A 17,961-nucleotide genomic window follows, 5' to 3' on the forward strand; every position below is an offset into this window, starting at 1 on the left:
ATTGAATATACTTTACTTCACAAACACTGTACGTTTAAAAAACGTTAAATTATCACCACTCAAATTTTCCACTGACAGTTTGCGCCATAAAGCCGGGGATTCACAATTGAAATCAACTCACTATTTCTTCTGATTTCTTCTGTTATTTTGAATGTTTCTAAAATAAGAGGAAGAGTATGTGGTGAAGTTGTCTTTTAATTGTTTGAAGGGTTGATATTTCACCATGGGGTTGTAGTTATCAGATTTCATTTAATGGTTTATGTGAGAAACAATAAATAATAGAAGATCCTTCGCTTTTAATAAAAAAAAAAAACACCTAATGACAAGGAGGGCTGTGAAAACAATACCTATCGACAAAACGTAACGACAACAGCAATAAGAGGATAAGGGACTATGGCTGATCGAAGCTGTAGGGAGCTATCATCCTGGTTTTTGGAGCGTAAGGTGATAGGCGATCGCATAAGACTTTATATCGGTGTCACCGCAGTTGGACGACAACCGGGATCTGCTCTTTGTATTTTAGATTCTCATTATGTATCACGCAAGCACGCTGAAATCACTGTGGATAGTGATGAGAAAATTGTACTTAAAGATTTGGTGAGTGGGTAGTGTAATAGAGCGCAATCAATAACCACGTAATATTTATATTTTTTTAGAATTCGATAAATGGTACATTTGTGAATGGAAATAAAGTTCAGAACAGCGAGATCGCATTAAAAGCAAATGATTGCATTGGTGTAGGTGTAACGGATGATTCAGAACCGAATCTCAAGCATCCGATATATAAACTAATATATGCGCCATTGCCTAAAGTAACATCTGTTTTCAAAGAACCGATAAGAATTGAAGAAACCCAGGTCATAGTTTTAGATGCCGATTCAACAACAGAAAATTCAAAAAACTCACAAGATGTTAAAAGAGACGAATCTAAGTGCTGTTCAACATCCAATTCCGTAGCGGAAGCATCATCTACATCATTGTTACCCAGTGTTATGTCAGCACCAGCGGCAAGCAGCACAATATTAGATATAACATCCTTGTCAAATGTTGGAAAATCCAATGAAAATTTAAAAGCTTCTACGCCGTTGTCCAAAGTACCGACACTCTTTGCTGGTGATGTAATTGTTTTGAGCGACGACGAGGAGGATAATTCTATACATATTAAGGAAGAAAAAACATCGTTTGAGGAAAATTCTAATGGCATAAAGTGTAAAGAAACAGTTGACGAAAATATTTCTAATAAACCAAATCTGGTGCTTGCTAGTTCTTCAAATAAACCGACGTCTTCATCTTCTGGTTCATCTACTGACAATGACCCTTCCACTCGACCAGCGAATGATAATGCTGTCATACATGAGCCAATAATACCTGATGTGAAACGTGAGATGGTGAATTCATGTTTCGAGAACGTGGTGGAAATATTTGGTGGCCCCGATGAGGTTATTCTGCAGAGTGTAAAAGCCATTAACCCTTTGGTATACAAAAAACTGAATGATGGTAAAGCGACAAATAAACCACTTTGCAATGGAGATTCTATTGACTTACTAAGTGATAATGAGGACGACGAAAACAATATTGCACAAAATGTGGAGTGCTTTGGTAAACTAATGCCGGCCGATACAAAAGAAACACCTAAAACTAATAACACAAATAACTCAGAGAGTGATATTGAAGAAGTGAAACAGGCTGATAATAACAAATGCCAAAGAGGTGCAAAAAGTCCAAGTTTGTTTGATAATTCGCTAAATAGCTCTAAAAATTCAGTGGATGAACAAAGGAGTGCGAGTGTTGGTGAAAAAAATGCGGAAAAGCACCCGGAAGATTCTGTAAATAATACAGATGAATTGGCTGCTTTTGTTGACATGGACGATGATGTGTTATTCTCACAAATCTTAATAGACGACATCAAATCTGAAATGATTGCTGACAATAATGAAGACGAATTGGCTGTTGACGACGATCCAGCATACGATGCCTTTAAAGATATTTGTCCAGATGGTTTTACAAATATACAGGTGAAGAAAGAGCCCATTGATGACGATACGACCAATTCGGTGTCAGCAAAAGGTAAGACCAAAACCAACGATATAGAAAATGACGTATGGATCACCATAGATGATGATGACGAGTATTACGATGAAGAGCTCGAGAATAAAGTTTCCGATTGGAGTACGAAATTGTTGTCACAAAAAATGAATATGTCACAGGTGGGATGATGCTTTAATGCCTTTAGCACTACTTTATCTGTTTATGAAAATATTTACAGGTGTTTGATTTTCAACGTGATAAGGCAGACGATGCGGACAAAAACCATGAAGACAGTGGGGAGGAGTCGCCCGGCCTACCGTATGGTAGCGAAGAGCTTGATGATTTTTTCAATGAAGAACTTGTAGACGATGTAATTGCGACATTAGCTAAAAAGAATGGTGAAATAAAAACCGAGGTTAAACCGTCAAAGTTGGAAAGGCGCATGACGTACTTGGGTGAGAGTAATTTTGATGCTGGAAGCTGCAAAGACTTTGTAAAGCAACAAAAGAAACCCGAACAACTGAAGAAACCACAGTTAGAACGCAAATCAAGTGGTGAAACAACTCCCGATCCAACAAGTAATATTATATTTTTAAGTAAAAAATCTATGTTTTTTAACTGTTTACAATTGCAGATGCAAAAGCCAGTACAAGTAGTAAAAGTGCGCAACGCATTGAACGAGCCTCCAGCACTGATGGCAAAGAGAAGGAGAAAAATAGCAGAAATGGCGTGAGTAAACCAGTTAAACGCTTGCATCATCCACCATCTCTAATCGATGCGCCTTGCTTGCCCATACACAAGGGTAAGCACCGAGGTGTCTCTGCAGAAACACGTCCCACAACGCCAAAGGCAATACACAAAAAAGTGCAAGCGATCAAAGGACAACTGCATGATGAGCGTTATAGAGACGAGTTAAAGAGAAAGTGGCTTGAGAAGCCCAGTGATGAGCGACGTAGAGAGTGTGAGAAGAAACGCAAGATAAAGGAATCACGCAAGGAAAAATTAAAAGAACTTGCGGACAAACATGTAGCAGATGCCACAAAGGAATTGCTGAAACGAAAACACACCGCTGAACTTGAGGGTGTGGAGAAGAAGAAGGCCAAAGTGAAAGTGACCACCACCAATCGTGGTGCGTTTCTTGCGGAGGATATTAAAAAAGTTAGCGATACGTATAGAATACCGAAAACAAAGCGATCGTGTCGCGATGCAACGACACCTACCACAGATTCCACACCAAGCTCAACGGCAACAATTTCCAAATCAAACCAAACAACAAATCACACAACAATTGTAGACACTTTTGCGCAGGAGATGTGTAAGGTGGATAAAATTATTCAGCGTCGTTTATCGTGTACTGGTAACGTTAAACCGGTGTCACGTTCCTGTTCTCTTGATGAGACTAAAAATGCCACGTCCACAACAGCAGAAGCGAAAGCACTCATGGCACCAGTGCGTAATAAAAGTAATAAAATTACATTCGCTTCAATGCAGAAGAATTTCACAGAATCTCGAAACAATCAAAAATTATTGCAAAAAATTTCAAATCATCGCTCTTGCCTAATCGATGTGGTACATCGTAATGCCAATGTGGAGCGTCAAAAGAAGCGTGTACGCTTCAATGAAACACCCGTCGTACACTATATTGAACGTGTTAGTGGCGCGAATAAACGTGTGGATTGTAAAGATATACTGCCGAGTCCAACTTGTGCGGATCGTGCGCAAATGGTACGTCAAACGTACGCGATGATCGATAAGACCGCACAAATAATATCGCAAATATTGGGTTGGAGCAATGAGTGGCTGATAAATCGTAATGCGCAAGTGGATGCGGCCAGTGATATTTTATTGCCGATGCCGAATCAATTTAGCTCGTTCAATCACTACAAGAGGTAATTGGGTATTGAAATTTTGAAAACACAGAAATTTTGGGTATTTTTTTTTTGACATTACATACAAGCCGTCAAATTGTAATAACCTAAAATTTTATTTCTGCAAAAATTATAAAAAACCGTTATTGTCGAACACAGAGTTACCATTTTATTTGCAGAATTTATTTATTCCAATTTTATTTGCATTTTCCAGCATAATTATACCCTTGATGAAATTAGAATTTATCAGTATGCTTGAACGCGATAATACTCGTTGCAAAGCGAAGCCGTTTACGCTCTCTGCCGATCAAGTCAGCCCACATATGGATCGTTATATCATATTGGGACGTGGTACAGGTCTAAATAATGCGGATACAAAATGCGAACTTGTCGTTTTAGAATGGGGAAAATTTAAGGCTTTCGCGTATATGTCGTCAAAGCGTGTGGGTATGTAAAAATAATATAACGGTGTTTTAATTATTATTAATACGAGGTAGATGCCCTTAGTAGCACCCACTTTTTATTACAATTTTTAACAGACATCTCACAATATTTTCAGAGTTCGAAAATCTTAGCACTTGCGAGTGTCTTCGGTTCCGTCCGATCTTAGTATACTGAAATAATTTTAATTCAAGATATTTTTCAAGATATATTAATGTTAAATATATATAAGTTTATCCGTTCCTCTCCTATCTATAACACCATTAGGTTTCAACAATATAACACTTGTCTATGAAGTGCTGGCTAAAGATGTGCCGTTGGAGGAGTTACGTGCCAATCTCAAAAATCCAATTACCGTACGGCCGATGGTCGATATTGTGCGTGTCGAGTTTGGTGCCTTCAATGCTGTCTATCAATTGGAGCAATCACCCTTGCTAAAAGAAATCCTTGATCCCATTGAATTATGCAAAATAAAACCATATCCGAAATGCAATATACAATATAATGGTTGTGACCCGCTAAATAATCGTCAAAAGGATGTTTTACTACGCACCTATCGGCATGCCATCGAACCAACGCCGAATATCACCTTAATACAAGGACCACCAGGCACGGGTAAGTCCTGTGTAATTGCGAATTTGGTGCATCAATTGCTGTACGGCAATGAGGTGCGCATACTCGATCAGAAAGTATTAGTTTGTGCGCAGAGCAATGCAGCTGTTGATGTTATCGCTGAGAAGCTATTCAATATGAGTCAAACAAAGTCACCGGATAAGATGTACCGTTTAATACGTTTCGGCATGTTGGAGCGCATTAATCCGAAAGTGCGGCATGCTACTTTACCAAAGATTATTGAACGCAATCAAATCAGGAAACTGAGGGAGACCTGCAAAAATCTGCAAATTGACAATAAAGTCGATATTAAGGAATATTTACGCAATCAAATCTTACAAAGCGAAGCCGACATAGCGCACATGAAAATGAGTAACGTCAAAGACACGGTGCAGGAAGAGGTCTTACTCGAGAAACAGCGCCAAATTCAATTGATGCGTAATATTGTGAATGGTGTTTTGCGACCGGAGGATGAGAATAGCTTATACAAGTGGCATTTGAAGCATGCGAATATTGTGTGTACAACGCTGTCCAGCTGCGTAAAACTATCAAAGTATGTTTGTCTCTAGAACTATACGCTTTTCAATAATATAACATCCTTAACAGATTCGTAAATTATTTTGATTGCTGCATCATTGACGAGGCGACACAATGTACGGAACCATGGACCTTAATGCCGCTTAAATTTGGTATCAACACATTGGTGCTTGTTGGCGATACACAGCAACTGCCAGCTACGGTGCTCTCAAAGGTAGTTTTTTTTTATCCTTAAATACCATACAAATAAAAATATTTTTTATTAATTTCCTATTTATCCAACAGAAAGCATCCGATTTCGGTTTGGGCACATCGCTCTTTACACGCATTCAGCGTTGTATCGAATCCGTTACACTCAAAACCGTCGCAAATGTCTCAAATGCCGATAAAGAGAACAATATTACCAGCGTAGAGAGTACGGATATTATTTTTGGTCTACAAACACAGTATCGCATGCATCCGGAAATTTGTAAATGGCCCAATTCGTATTTCTACAAAAATGAGCTGATCGATGATGCCAAAACGCATCAATTCAAAACACCGTTAAAACCCTTCTCCGTACTCAATCTGTGCTATACACAAAACGATAACTGTCATCGTGGTCAAATTGCCAATGAGCTGGAGGCAAAGTTTGTCGCACGTCTGGTAAAAACGCTAGACGGTTATATTCCTATAAAATACAATACATATGGCGTGATAACGCCTTATGCACAACAGCGTGTGGCCTTAGAAAAGGCGCTGCGGTAAGTGTTTCGAGACCTCTTAATTATGATATAATTCATTATACGCATTTTACTGTTTCTAGCACTGCTGGTTATGCGAATGTTATGGTGAACACCATTGACTCGTACCAGGGTATGGAGCGCGATGTTATAATTATATCGAATGCGCGCACAACTGGCATAGGGTTTTTGGCCAATTATCAGCGTTTGAATGTGGCTTTGACGCGCCCAAGGAAGTGCCTTATTCTATGTGGAAACTTTAAAAACTTAGAGGTAAGTAATATAATTAGTAAATCTATGAAATCAGAAATGGGATAAATAATTATATATAAACCTCTGAGTGGGTCATAACTTCTAGTAACTTCTTAGTTCAGAAAGTTCTCTTAGACATGAAAAAGTATTTTAGGTTACAGGGGATCCAAGAAAAATAATATAAAAAGTTCCAAAATCATTTAGAATTTTACCATGTGAGATGCTCATCCATTTTAGAATTGGATCACTAATTCTGTGGGGACTCACAGTCCTCTTATAGCATTTGTCATATTAGCATGATCGAAAAATGTTATACACAACTGAAATAATAATATGAAAGTGCACTCTTGCAGAAGTCGAGATGCTGAACCCAAGTTTCGGCGGTTTTCAAGCATAAATCGGCCGATACTGCTGCAATTTCACGTTCGATATTCGTACGAAGTTCATCAGTCGTCGGTGACTTGTTGGCATAGACTTAGAGAGAGACCGCACGACCGAGACGGCCAACTGACTGCGCCATTTCGTGAGATAATGCGTTCATCAAACTTGGTTTTCAATAAATCGATTGTGTCATTCGTTGTGTGACTTGTGCCACAGGCCTTGTGGCGCCGTCCTGTTGGAACCACATACTTTCCAAGTCCATATCATCCAATTCGGGCCAAAAATATACGGTTATCACTGAGCGGTACCGATTCCACTCACGTGAAGAAGTACGGCCCAATAGCGCCGCCGGCTCATAAACTCACCAAACCGTAATTTTTTCGGGATGCAATGGTGACTCATGGAGCACGTGTGGATTGCTGCATGACCAACAACGCATATTTTACTTATTGACGAAGCCATTCACCCAGGAATGAGTCTAATCACTACGTGGCGCTCTTAAAGTTCGTATATAGTTCCACGATGAAATGGCAAACCTTACTCAAGAGAAATGTGAAAAGAGCGGAAAAAAATATGACGTCGTTTGCTGTCCCTATCGGTCTACTTTTGTAGCGTCGCTTTTGAAAACCCCTTTAGTTTAGAACCGTATTGTGGATTTTGGGTAACTCCGAAAAACGGAGAAAAACTCTCCTGAAAAATATTGATTTCGACAAAACAAATGTTGTCATCCACTTTTTACTCAAAAAATATTCACTTCAGAGCAAATTATTAACCTAGCATCAACATCTTCTACTCCGTATTCTAGTCAGTGCCGGCTTGGCGCAGCCTTCTAACCTCGGCGCGTGAACGTAAGCTATATCATGAGCTTAGCGCCAACTGCATGGATGATATGCATAGAACAGTAATACCGAAAATAAAAATGACTAAAGCAATCAATGCTACAACAGAAGCCACAGCAACAACTACAACAACCAAAGAAGTAACAACAGTCGCTACAACAACAAAACCAAGTCAAACATAAAGAGGTTATAGAGAAGTATTAAGTCAATTAAGGGAATAGAGCTGTAAAGAGTCATTAATACGACATTAATTTTCAATAAAAAAAAAAAAATTAACGCATCTGTAAATTATTTACAGAAGAAGATTGGGTGTTATACATTCATTTAAGCCATATAATGCATTGAAAGGTCATTAAATTGTTGGATTTATGCACAGGCATATGCTCGTGTGTGTATGTATGTTATAAAAAATTGCCTTGTTATCTAATATAAAATCACAAAAATCATATCACGAAATCACTAGAAAAAATGATACAAAAATGAAAAAAAAAATTTATTGATATATGTTATTACTTCAATGAATGTGATAATGTAATATAAATATAGCATAACTAAAAATCATTTTAAATTTAAGTTGTCACTTTACAGCTCTGTCCTTAAATGCCTTTGAATTTTGTGTATACTACATACGCAATTTACTCATAAATCAGTTCCAAAATTAGTTATAGATTTTTTCTATATTATACTTTTTTTCACAATTTTTTTGCAATATTTGTCTCATTTTTGCTAGTAAGGCAAAAAAATATGTTTAATGTGAGTTAATTACTTAAAATTTGTTTAACAAAAGCGAAATAACGCTATTATTATAAGATAGCTTATGATAAGAGATTAGAGTTAATATAAAAAAATAAAAAATATATGTATATAATGCACTTCCACAGCTAGCTGTGTTGGCTTAAAAAATAAGAAAAATAATAATTGTAATTAAAAAGCGTTCTTTAAAGCACATTTCTGTATGTATATACATATAAAACATACGCCTAAGTATATTATTTAGTTTGTATGCCAAGAAATGTGTAATATATTTTTAAGCATCCTGCAGGAATACTATAAATAAATAAGTTTTTTTTTACTGGATTTTATTTGGTTTTTTCATAAGATATACATTTATTATTACACAATACTCAGGTATTCATTATTTTTTTACACACAAAGTTATAATTAATTTTAAATGACCACTGCTTCCATTAATTGCAAATTTTTGCGTTGTCAATCGTAAATATTTCAACGAATTCTTTATTTTTCATAAAAATAAATGTTAAATAATTAAGAGTCAGTTGTTTTAATGTCTTTCCGAATGGTAATATATATATATATTCCCAAAGTTTCTAGGTGTAACACGGAGCCTCGTAATATATTATTTTTAAATTTTAATGTTAAAGTACGGTTACAAATATATATATTTTTTTACTTGCTGAATACAAAGATTATTGATTTGTTGAATAAAATGTGAAATTTAAAACATTCAAAAAGTTTTTGAAAAAAGATTTGTTCGTTTCAAAAACATTTCGCTTTTGTATTGTAATTCATTACACTATACAAAATATACTTTTATTTCAGTATAATGGAGCAAACTAATTTCTTCCAAGAGCTTGAGTCATAAGTAAAAAAAATGAATTCTCCGATTTTCGAAAATCGAACTTCAAGTCGAAATATTTGTATTCGAAGATTGAAACAAAGACTTTTTAAAAAAATTATTATTAATTACTGGTTATAATTCCTAAAAAAACTCCGAAATAAGGAAATAATCTACATTTTCTTCTTAATTTAACGGTATATAAAACTTTTTCTTCAAGCTCATATAATAGAAGTTAGAAGTATTTTTCGATATATAATTTTTTTTTATTTTCGAAGATCGAAATGCTTTTATAGCAACTGTCATATAACCGAAATATACCATTGAATTACGAGGAAAATGTAGATTATACAATATTTTTCGAAATAATTTTTTTTTATATTTTCTTTCGAAGATCAAACTTTGACCTTTTATAGCATCTGTCATATAAGCTTGACCGAAAAGTTTTATATACCCTTAAATTACGAGAAAAATGTAGAATTTTATTCGATTTTTTTTGTAACTATTTTCAGTAAATAATATTTTTTATAAAAAATAATTTCTTCGAACTTCGAATACAAATATTGAGATTGGTGGCTAACTTCGAAATTCGAAGTATACACTTTATTTACTTAAGACACCATCTCTCTGAAAAAATTTTTTTGGTCTAATACCAAGCCAAGTGTTTACAGTTTTCACTTCTTAAAAGTTCACAACAACAAAAACGTTACATTTCAACTCCTGGAGTAATGCAAAGTGATTACTTTACAAATACCGTTAAACCGACTCTCAATTACTTAACACATTTTTTTCGCTCATTTCATAATATTTCTCTTAAAATATACTTTCGAAATTGTCTAAAGTGCCATAGCATTTGTTACTTACTCTTAAAGGTTTTTGGTTCAAATAACATCAATTACATGCACACATACATATGTTGAAATGTACTCTTTTGTTTTATATTTGAATTGAAATATTTATATTTTTTAAGTGTGTTTTTATATGTTTCTTTGTTACATATATGTATGTAATTAGTATATATTAACAACTGCTTTCATATAATATTGACTAAAAAACCTTTGTAATTTGTTGTTTCTTTTATATTAAAAATATTAAAGTTAAAAAAACTAAAACTAATTCTTGTCGCCAACGTCTTACTTTGTTCTTGTACATCCATTTGATTTGAATGTAACGTAAGTATGATTTAGACTAAGTATTGCACTAGCTTCTTTACTAAAATGAAACGTAACAATCAGCGGAAATACATATATATGCGTAGTTATGTATATACTTATGCTTGAAATGTAAAATGAAATTAAATAATATTTTTCATTTATTTTTTTTTTGTTTTTTGCGTAAACAACTAGCAGTTAAATCTACCACTCAACAGTTTGAATTCTATTTTGCGTACGATTTTCAGTTTCTTTTTTTCTTTTTCGAACTGTATTCTCACGCGCTTTTGCTGCATTTCGCCATCTTCAGTAATTTATATAAAATTATAGCTTCCATTCCTTTCACATCGCTGTTATTAAATCTATTACCTGAACTATATATCAGTTTCATATCTCAAAATTTCATTAACGTTACATTTTTGCTCACATTCGAACATTCCAATATTGTAGACATCAGAGTCATCTGCGTCAATACACAGATTTTAACAGTTATTTTATGAGTTAATACACCACATACATATATGTCAATGATCTCATTGTTAAGCTTAGAAATTAAAGTTGTTTTATGTTTTTCACCACACTTGGTGAGTTTTGTTCAATTTCATTAAACTAATTTGAGAAAATTAATACCAAAACTATTATTATTAATAGTTAAAAATAATAATAAAATGAAAAAAAAAATAAAATCAAATTAAAAAAAAAAATAATAAAATTAAAAAAAAAATAATAACAATAAAATTAAAAAAAAAAAATAATAATAAAATTAAAAAAAAAAATAATAAAATTAAAAATAATAATTAAATGCTAAAACCTTTAGTTACGCTAAACAGTTCAAAAATCGAATTTTACAAATTTATTATAAAATTTTTTTCAACTGAAATAAACGCTTTGGCTAATTTTCCATATATCGAGTTATGCTCTTTTTATGTTATAACCATTCGTCATACATCAAAAACAAGGCGTATATAATAAATATGCACAGACAATAACTGTAAATGACCACCGTAGCAACAACAACTTACAGCATATCTTAGTATGTTGTTTTTGTTTCAAAGAAAGACTGTCAATTTACCGTTATTTGTGGAAATACAACGAGTAGTACACACATTTAAATCAAATTTCTTTTCAATCTTAATTATTATTAGTCTAAAGGAAGCTTTATTTTGTTGCAGTGTCAGGCAACAGTTCGTAAAAATTCGTAAAAAAAAAAATAATAAAAAAAAATTCCGGGCAAATTAGCCACAAAACATTGGCGCATCTGCCGGCCATTAATTTTTTTGTATGTCCCATATGTATGAGAGTTTAAGAGCTAATTTCAAAGAACTTATTTTATGAACAACGCATTCAATATTTTTATAATAATACAAATAAACAATGAGCTAAATTATTGATATCATGCTTTAACAAATATGTAGTATTCGTATATATATATGTGTGTGTGTGTTTGTTGTTTTTGTTTTGTCAGTATACGCTTAAATTTAATAGTTGTTGTTGTTGAATAATCTCTAGTTGGTTATCAAGTCGGCAAGACTCTCTTTGAGTGATTGGTAAATTTGCAATTGCTGTTCCGGTTTCAAGTTATAAATCTGTTGAAAAATATGAGAAAAAAACAATAAATATATATATTATATATACAACAACAAACAACAAACTCAACACACCTGTGTCAATATCTTGGATGGTGCTGGCGTTCTAATAAAACTGGAAATGTAGACATTCACAAATGTGGCCATTAAAAATTGACAATCGAAACGATCCATAATGCCGCCATGACCGGGTATCATATCACCAAAGTCCTAACGAATAAAATACAAAAATAAATACAAAAAACAAAAAAACAAACACACCACTAGCAAGCAATTACCTTTATCTTAAATGCGCGCTTAAAGCCGGAAGCGAAGAAACCGCCAAACGGCCCGATAATCGAGCTGAACAAACTCAAAGCAACCGAGTGCCATACAAATGGATACATGCTAATCGATTTGCCGATGCCAAACTGTGTTTCAAATGTAAATAAAGCATTTATTATTATATTTATTAAATATTTGTAGATTCAGACTTTTAACTCACCACACCGAGACTGTAATCTTGCTTCGTAAACAAATAGCTCGGCTCACAAGCCATTGTCATGCGTCCCAATTCCTCCGAATAGAGTATGGGGCATACAAAATATTGATAACTGCAGAGTATGTAGGAGAAGATGATGCCAAAGAGTACCGTAGCAAAGCCACCACCAATAAATCCCTCCCATGTCTTCTTCGGACTTAATTTAATTAGCGGTGTGCGACCGAAGAAGAAGCCAAACATGTAGGCCATTACATCGTTGCAGACAATCATCGATACGGGCACAATGAACCAAATGAGACCTGGAAATTCGGGGAAAGAGGAGTATTTTTGAAAATTATAATACTAATTTGAGGGTTTATTTTCAGGGTCATTCGTGGGATTCGCGCTAATGTTTAAAAAAGAGGGCGAATTAAATTATAAAGATAAAATTAAAAATTAAAAAAAAATTAAAGTATAAAAAAATAAAAAATAAATAAAACATAAAAAAATAATAAATATATAAAAAAATTAATATGTAAAATAAAAAAAAATTAAATATCATAAAATTAACACAAAAAAAATAAAATAAAAAAATTAAAATATAAAAAAATAAATAAAATAAAAAATAACATTGTTGTTGTTGTTGTTGTAATCAAAATATTCGCAAATAAGTTTTTGTAGAATGCTAATGTGTTGACAGTTATTAATATGTAAAAAAAATAAAAAAAAAATTAAAATATAAAAACATAAAAAAATAAAATATACAAAATAAAAAAATTAAATAAAAAATTAAATTAAAAAAAATTTAAATATAAAAAAGTAAAATAAGATTAAAATATAAATAATAAAAAAATAAACTAAAATATAAAAAAATTAATAAAACATAAAACAAAATTAAAATATAAAAAATCAAAATAAATTATAAAAAAATAAAAAAAAATAAAATATAAAAAATAAATAAAATAAAATAAATAAAATAAAATCTAAAAAATAAATAAAATAAAAAATAACATTGTTGTTGTTGTTGTAATGAAAATATTCGCAAATAAGTTTTTGTAGAATGCTAATGTGTTGACAGTTATTAATATGTAAAAAAAAAAATAAAAAAAATTAAAATATAAAAACATAAAAAAATAAAATATACAAAATATACAAAATAAAAAAATTAAATAAAAAAATAAAAAATTAAATTAAAAAAAATTTAAATATAAGAAAGTAAAATAAGATTAAAATATAAATAATAAAAAAAATAAATTAGAATATAAAAAATAGTATATAAAAAAATAAAATTAAAATATAAAAATTAAAAAAAATATTGTTGTTGTTGTAGTGAAAATGTTCTCAAATGATTTTTGTATAATGCTACATAATTGACATTTTTTGCCCGAAAAAAAAAATTCGGGAACCTTTCAGAATGTGGGATCGATCGCTCGGTAGTTTTTTTCATGGATATTCATTCGAAGAATAGCACATTCAATAAACTGGCATTAAGCCTGGAGTAAAATTACTTGGCTTTAAAATTACTCGACACTTTACATATATACTGAATTTCTATAAATTATTTAAATGAAAATATTTAAATAAAAAAAAAATAATATAAACAGTTATTAACAGCATTTTTTATGAAAACATGCAAACATGCATGCACACACATACCTTCAAAGATATTCTGTATGATCAAATAACTCTGTGTGACCACAATCAACAGCGAGACATGCGTCCAGGCGAAGAGACTGAACTGCTTCATATAATACTTTTTCACCAGCGACAACACAAACCAGACGAAGCCAATGCAATACAATGCAAACGATAGGAAACGATGATAGGTCACTAAGAATTTCAAATATTCCTGCATTACGTGATTGTTGTTATTATAATGTGTCATAATTGTTGTTGCGCACATGGGTTATCGGCGAAAATATAAAAATAGAAAAAATTTTACATTTTAAAATTTATTTCCTTTTTTATGACAAATGCCAGCGTTTGCTTACCACACGGTTAATAACTACGCCAAAATAGTCGACCAGATTTTCACCGTAGAAAAAGTAATTCGATGTCAACAAGAAATACCACGACAAACTACGGAACCAGGGTAGACCATGTATGCGATAGACTTGATAACCAATGGAGATGATTTCTTGGAAACATTTCACTTGCACCAGCAGAGTCTAAATGGAATTTAAATATGGCAAAAATGCATTTAAAAAAATATTTAATTATTTTAGCAATTAATTACCGTTATCATTAGCGCCAACGGGCCGCCATAAATGATCAGCGCAAAACCGCATATCATAATCCAAGTGAAAATGCCGCGTATAACATAATTCTTCCATCTGTAGTGGCGAAAAAAAAAACAATTTGTTTGCATTGTACATAAATAGATTGTGATTAAAATTCCAATAATATGCGCGAAAACAAACAAAAGCAAACATGTGTACTTAGTGGTGATTGTTGTTGTTTTTTGTTTTTGATATTTTAATGTGTGTAATTGTGTGTATGTTCACGTGATTGCATGAGCAATTCACTTTTTTTCCCAATTTTTTTCTAATATTCAATGCATGCAAAGCTGATATGCGACAGCTGTTGTTGTTTTTTTGTTTTTTTTTTTTTCATTTCCGTTGTGTACTTACCTATCCGGTAGATCTTTTAATGCTGAATCTAAAATCTCCGGTGTCTTATCCGTGCCTTGTGGCAGCGTCTTGGACAGCTCATCAACGAATTTATCCTCCGGCAATTTCTCCTCCTCCGAATCGACCTGTAAGTAATGGAAATATTTAGATATTTGTGTAATTCATACATTTAACACAAAGCAAAATCAAAATTTTCAATTTTTTAATAAAAAAAAAAATAATATAAATTATGATCGAGAACTATTTAATGACTCAGTAGCTGTATTATAGCATCGTTTATTTTCAATTAATAGCCACAATTCAAAACAAACGATTTTATATAAGTCATAAAAGCCGATGAGTGAAACGTGATTATTGCAATTTAAAATTTAAAGCGAAAACGCGCATTTCTGATTAACGAATGTACATATGTATGTATGTATTTGAGTATGTATATAAAAAATGAGATATATAAATAAACTGTCGCTGTTGCTGGAAAATTATTGCTACTAACACAGTTATCAGCGGGAAGATGGCAAAATTAATTAACAGGTACTATATATAGTAGGGGAGCATTCAGCCGCAACAGCGTTGTAGGCAAATGGAATGAGGCGCCACGCTATTACACTGGGAATAATATTTTACATTGACTTGAGTAATGCAATTTGGACGGCAGCCGGGCATAAAATACTTTTTAAAAGCACCGAAGCATACATGTGAAGAAAACTCATGCAGAGTCCAGTTTACAAACACGATTTATAATCTTAATATCGCAACATGACACAGAAAAAAATCGAAAATTTGCATTTAAATACGATATCAGAGCAATTTAATGCTTAATCATGCTGCTAGTTGGCAATTTGTTGTTGTATATGCAAAAAATCTACAACAAAGCGCTAATACACTGTGTTATCTGCGTGGGTGCCGACCTTAATGAATGAAATAATCACACATACATATATACTATTAATTATTTTTAATGCCGGGGCACCTTAGCTGACACAAATTTTTCTAACTGCTAATGTTAATTTTTTAAATTATTGTTCTTTGTTTTGCTTTTGACCATTTATTGCCCTAAAAAAAATGCGACGCTTTGTAAAATATTGCAGCGCATTGCAGATATTTGCGCATTCCTAAACGGAATGTTGGCGCAATCAAAGCGTCATAAATACCTTTATATGCACATACATACACACATACTTATACATTTACTTTTGTCTCTTAAGGTATTTTTATGTACATATTAAATAAAGCACTAATTGGATTCCCTTTTGCATTATATACAAGTTGATATATGCATTGCTGCCAATATTTGTAAAATATATTGACAATACTCTATTTACTTATAGCAAATATATTATTTGTGCTATTTATGCATACAGCAGTTGATATGTCCAAGCGAATGTGCATCTTCAAACATGTGTCGGCTGATGCCTTTTTTATTTGTTACTTAAACTTGTATTTTTTTTTTATTTTGTCTTAGACCTTTCCCCCCACTTTTGTGGACTTTCGACTAGCCAGCATGAGTTGTTGCTATTGTACATTGTTTTAGTGACATACGAGAAAATAATAAATCCAGCAACCGCAAATGTAGAAAGGGTTTAAGTTGATCACATTTTTTAATTTCAAATGCTATTAAATATTAATATGTAAGCACAGCTAACATAAATTAATTAATAACTTAGATAAACTTACTTATGTATATGTATGCTTGTATGTATTGCGTAAATACATATGTACATAAATTTTTTGTTATCTTAAGGGTAATTTAAAGGCAGTGATTGGCGTATATTAAATCTCGCGATAAGTTTACAACTAATCTGATTAGTTAAACACCTGTAAATCCGAATTTTGATAACCATGATTTATTTAGGACACATACACATTTATTGAGGGACACATACGCTTAAGCACAATAGAAACATACAATTTTCATTTTACTGTCCCGCATTAATTTCTTGAATTTCCCAACACATGTGCACCACCTGTGCATTAAAAATGCATTCATAATTTATCCTATTACTTACATGATCAGATGAGTCTGCTGCCGAGTTACGTTTGTCACCTTCTCCTGCTTTCTCTCCAGCATCGTCGCTAGCATCGTTCTCCGCTTTTCGACGTCGTACCTCAGCCATAGTTATGCCTTTGCGTCAATGGACTGGTCAACACAATAAATTTATATATTTACTTTCGTGTGATTTCACAATTAATTTTGCACTGCACTGCAGATTATAAATGTTTCAATGTCAACGTTGATTTATTTGCTTTGGAAAATTTTATATAGTTATGTAGAATACTTTTTTCCAGCAATTTAATTATATATTTGCAGCAATAAAATATGTATGTATGTAGGTTTTGTATATAGAAGTAAGTACGAGTATTGCGTGTTTTGATCCGTTCACCACTAGAAACAAATTTTCACTGAAAATTTTTCTGTTTTTCTTTCATTAAATTTTTTTTGTCATATTTTTCGACGTTTGTGTATGGATTGCCTCATTTGCGCCGTCGCCACAGACAGTAGTTTGTTTTATTCGTATGGTGGTTGATTCTATGCTTAGCATATCTACGTCTCCAGTTGGGTCCACCTGGCACCACCTTTACAAACACCTCTATTCAGGTATATTCAGTTGCTTCCTAGCATCTACTTTTCACTTGCTTTTGTTGCTATTCGTACAATTTCATACTTTAAAAAGTTTAATTAAATGCATTGTATATAATTTAGTACTTGATAATGAGCTTTCTACTTGTTTTCCGCCGCCACAACAAAATTTGTTTCCAAAATACAGTGCAATGATTTTTCTAATCAATACAGAATAATAGCAGAGTTGTCGGATGTGAAGTAAACGTAAATTGTTTTAGTGATAAAAATCCCGAAATACTGAATTTTCAAACAATGGTA

The 17,961-nt window shown here is 32.6% G+C and overlaps 2 protein-coding genes across 2 annotated transcripts; one reads left to right on the forward strand and one right to left on the reverse strand.

Moving 5' to 3' along the window:
* The first annotated feature begins 203 nt into the window (after nt 1-203).
* LOC105220843 (uncharacterized) lies at nt 204-10,162 on the forward strand. The gene is made up of 10 exons (XM_011197372.3): nt 204-597; nt 657-2,207; nt 2,267-2,606; nt 2,663-3,917; nt 4,111-4,343; nt 4,605-5,502; nt 5,556-5,700; nt 5,772-6,229; nt 6,292-6,481; nt 7,647-10,162. The coding sequence occupies exons 1-10, from the start codon at nt 394-396 to the stop codon at nt 7,860-7,862; spliced, it is 5,490 nt and encodes a 1,829-aa protein (XP_011195674.2). The 5' UTR covers nt 204-393; the 3' UTR covers nt 7,863-10,162.
* A 1,695-nt stretch (nt 10,163-11,857) lies between these two features.
* LOC105220839 (phosphatidate cytidylyltransferase, photoreceptor-specific) lies at nt 11,858-17,867 on the reverse strand. Its single transcript, XM_011197368.3, has 9 exons — nt 17,090-17,867; nt 15,084-15,208; nt 14,690-14,786; nt 14,445-14,621; nt 14,110-14,302; nt 12,478-12,773; nt 12,272-12,403; nt 12,069-12,203; nt 11,858-11,993 (listed from the first exon to the last, which is right to left on the reverse strand). Exons 1-9 carry the CDS (start codon nt 17,195-17,197, stop codon nt 11,913-11,915), a joined length of 1,344 nt encoding a protein of 447 aa, XP_011195670.1. The 5' UTR covers nt 17,198-17,867; the 3' UTR covers nt 11,858-11,912.
* Nucleotides 17,868-17,961: the final 94 nt, after the last annotated feature.

The sequence above is a fragment of the Zeugodacus cucurbitae genome, chromosome 4 (genome assembly GCF_028554725.1).
Source record: "Zeugodacus cucurbitae isolate PBARC_wt_2022May chromosome 4, idZeuCucr1.2, whole genome shotgun sequence".
NCBI lineage: Eukaryota > Metazoa > Arthropoda > Insecta > Diptera > Tephritidae > Zeugodacus > Zeugodacus cucurbitae.

Excerpts from the sequence above, each read along its gene's own strand:
- LOC105220839 (XM_011197368.3), bottom strand. The coding sequence starts at position 17,197 with ATGGCTGAGGTACGACGTCGAAAAGCGGAGAACGATGCTAGCGACGAT. Across the intron at positions 12,404-12,477 it reads AAGATTACAGTCTCGGTGTG|TTTGGCATCGGCAAATCGAT; the intron begins GTGAGTTAAAAG and ends TTTGAAACACAG. Across the intron at positions 11,994-12,068 it reads CATCCAAGATATTGACACAG|ATTTATAACTTGAAACCGGA; the intron begins GTGTGTTGAGTT and ends ATTTTTCAACAG.
- LOC105220843 (XM_011197372.3), top strand. The coding sequence starts at position 394 with ATGGCTGATCGAAGCTGTAGGGAGCTATCATCCTGGTTTTTGGAGCGT. Across the intron at positions 598-656 it reads AAATTGTACTTAAAGATTTG|AATTCGATAAATGGTACATT; the intron begins GTGAGTGGGTAG and ends ATATTTTTTTAG. Across the intron at positions 4,344-4,604 it reads TATGTCGTCAAAGCGTGTGG|GTTTCAACAATATAACACTT; the intron begins GTATGTAAAAAT and ends TAACACCATTAG.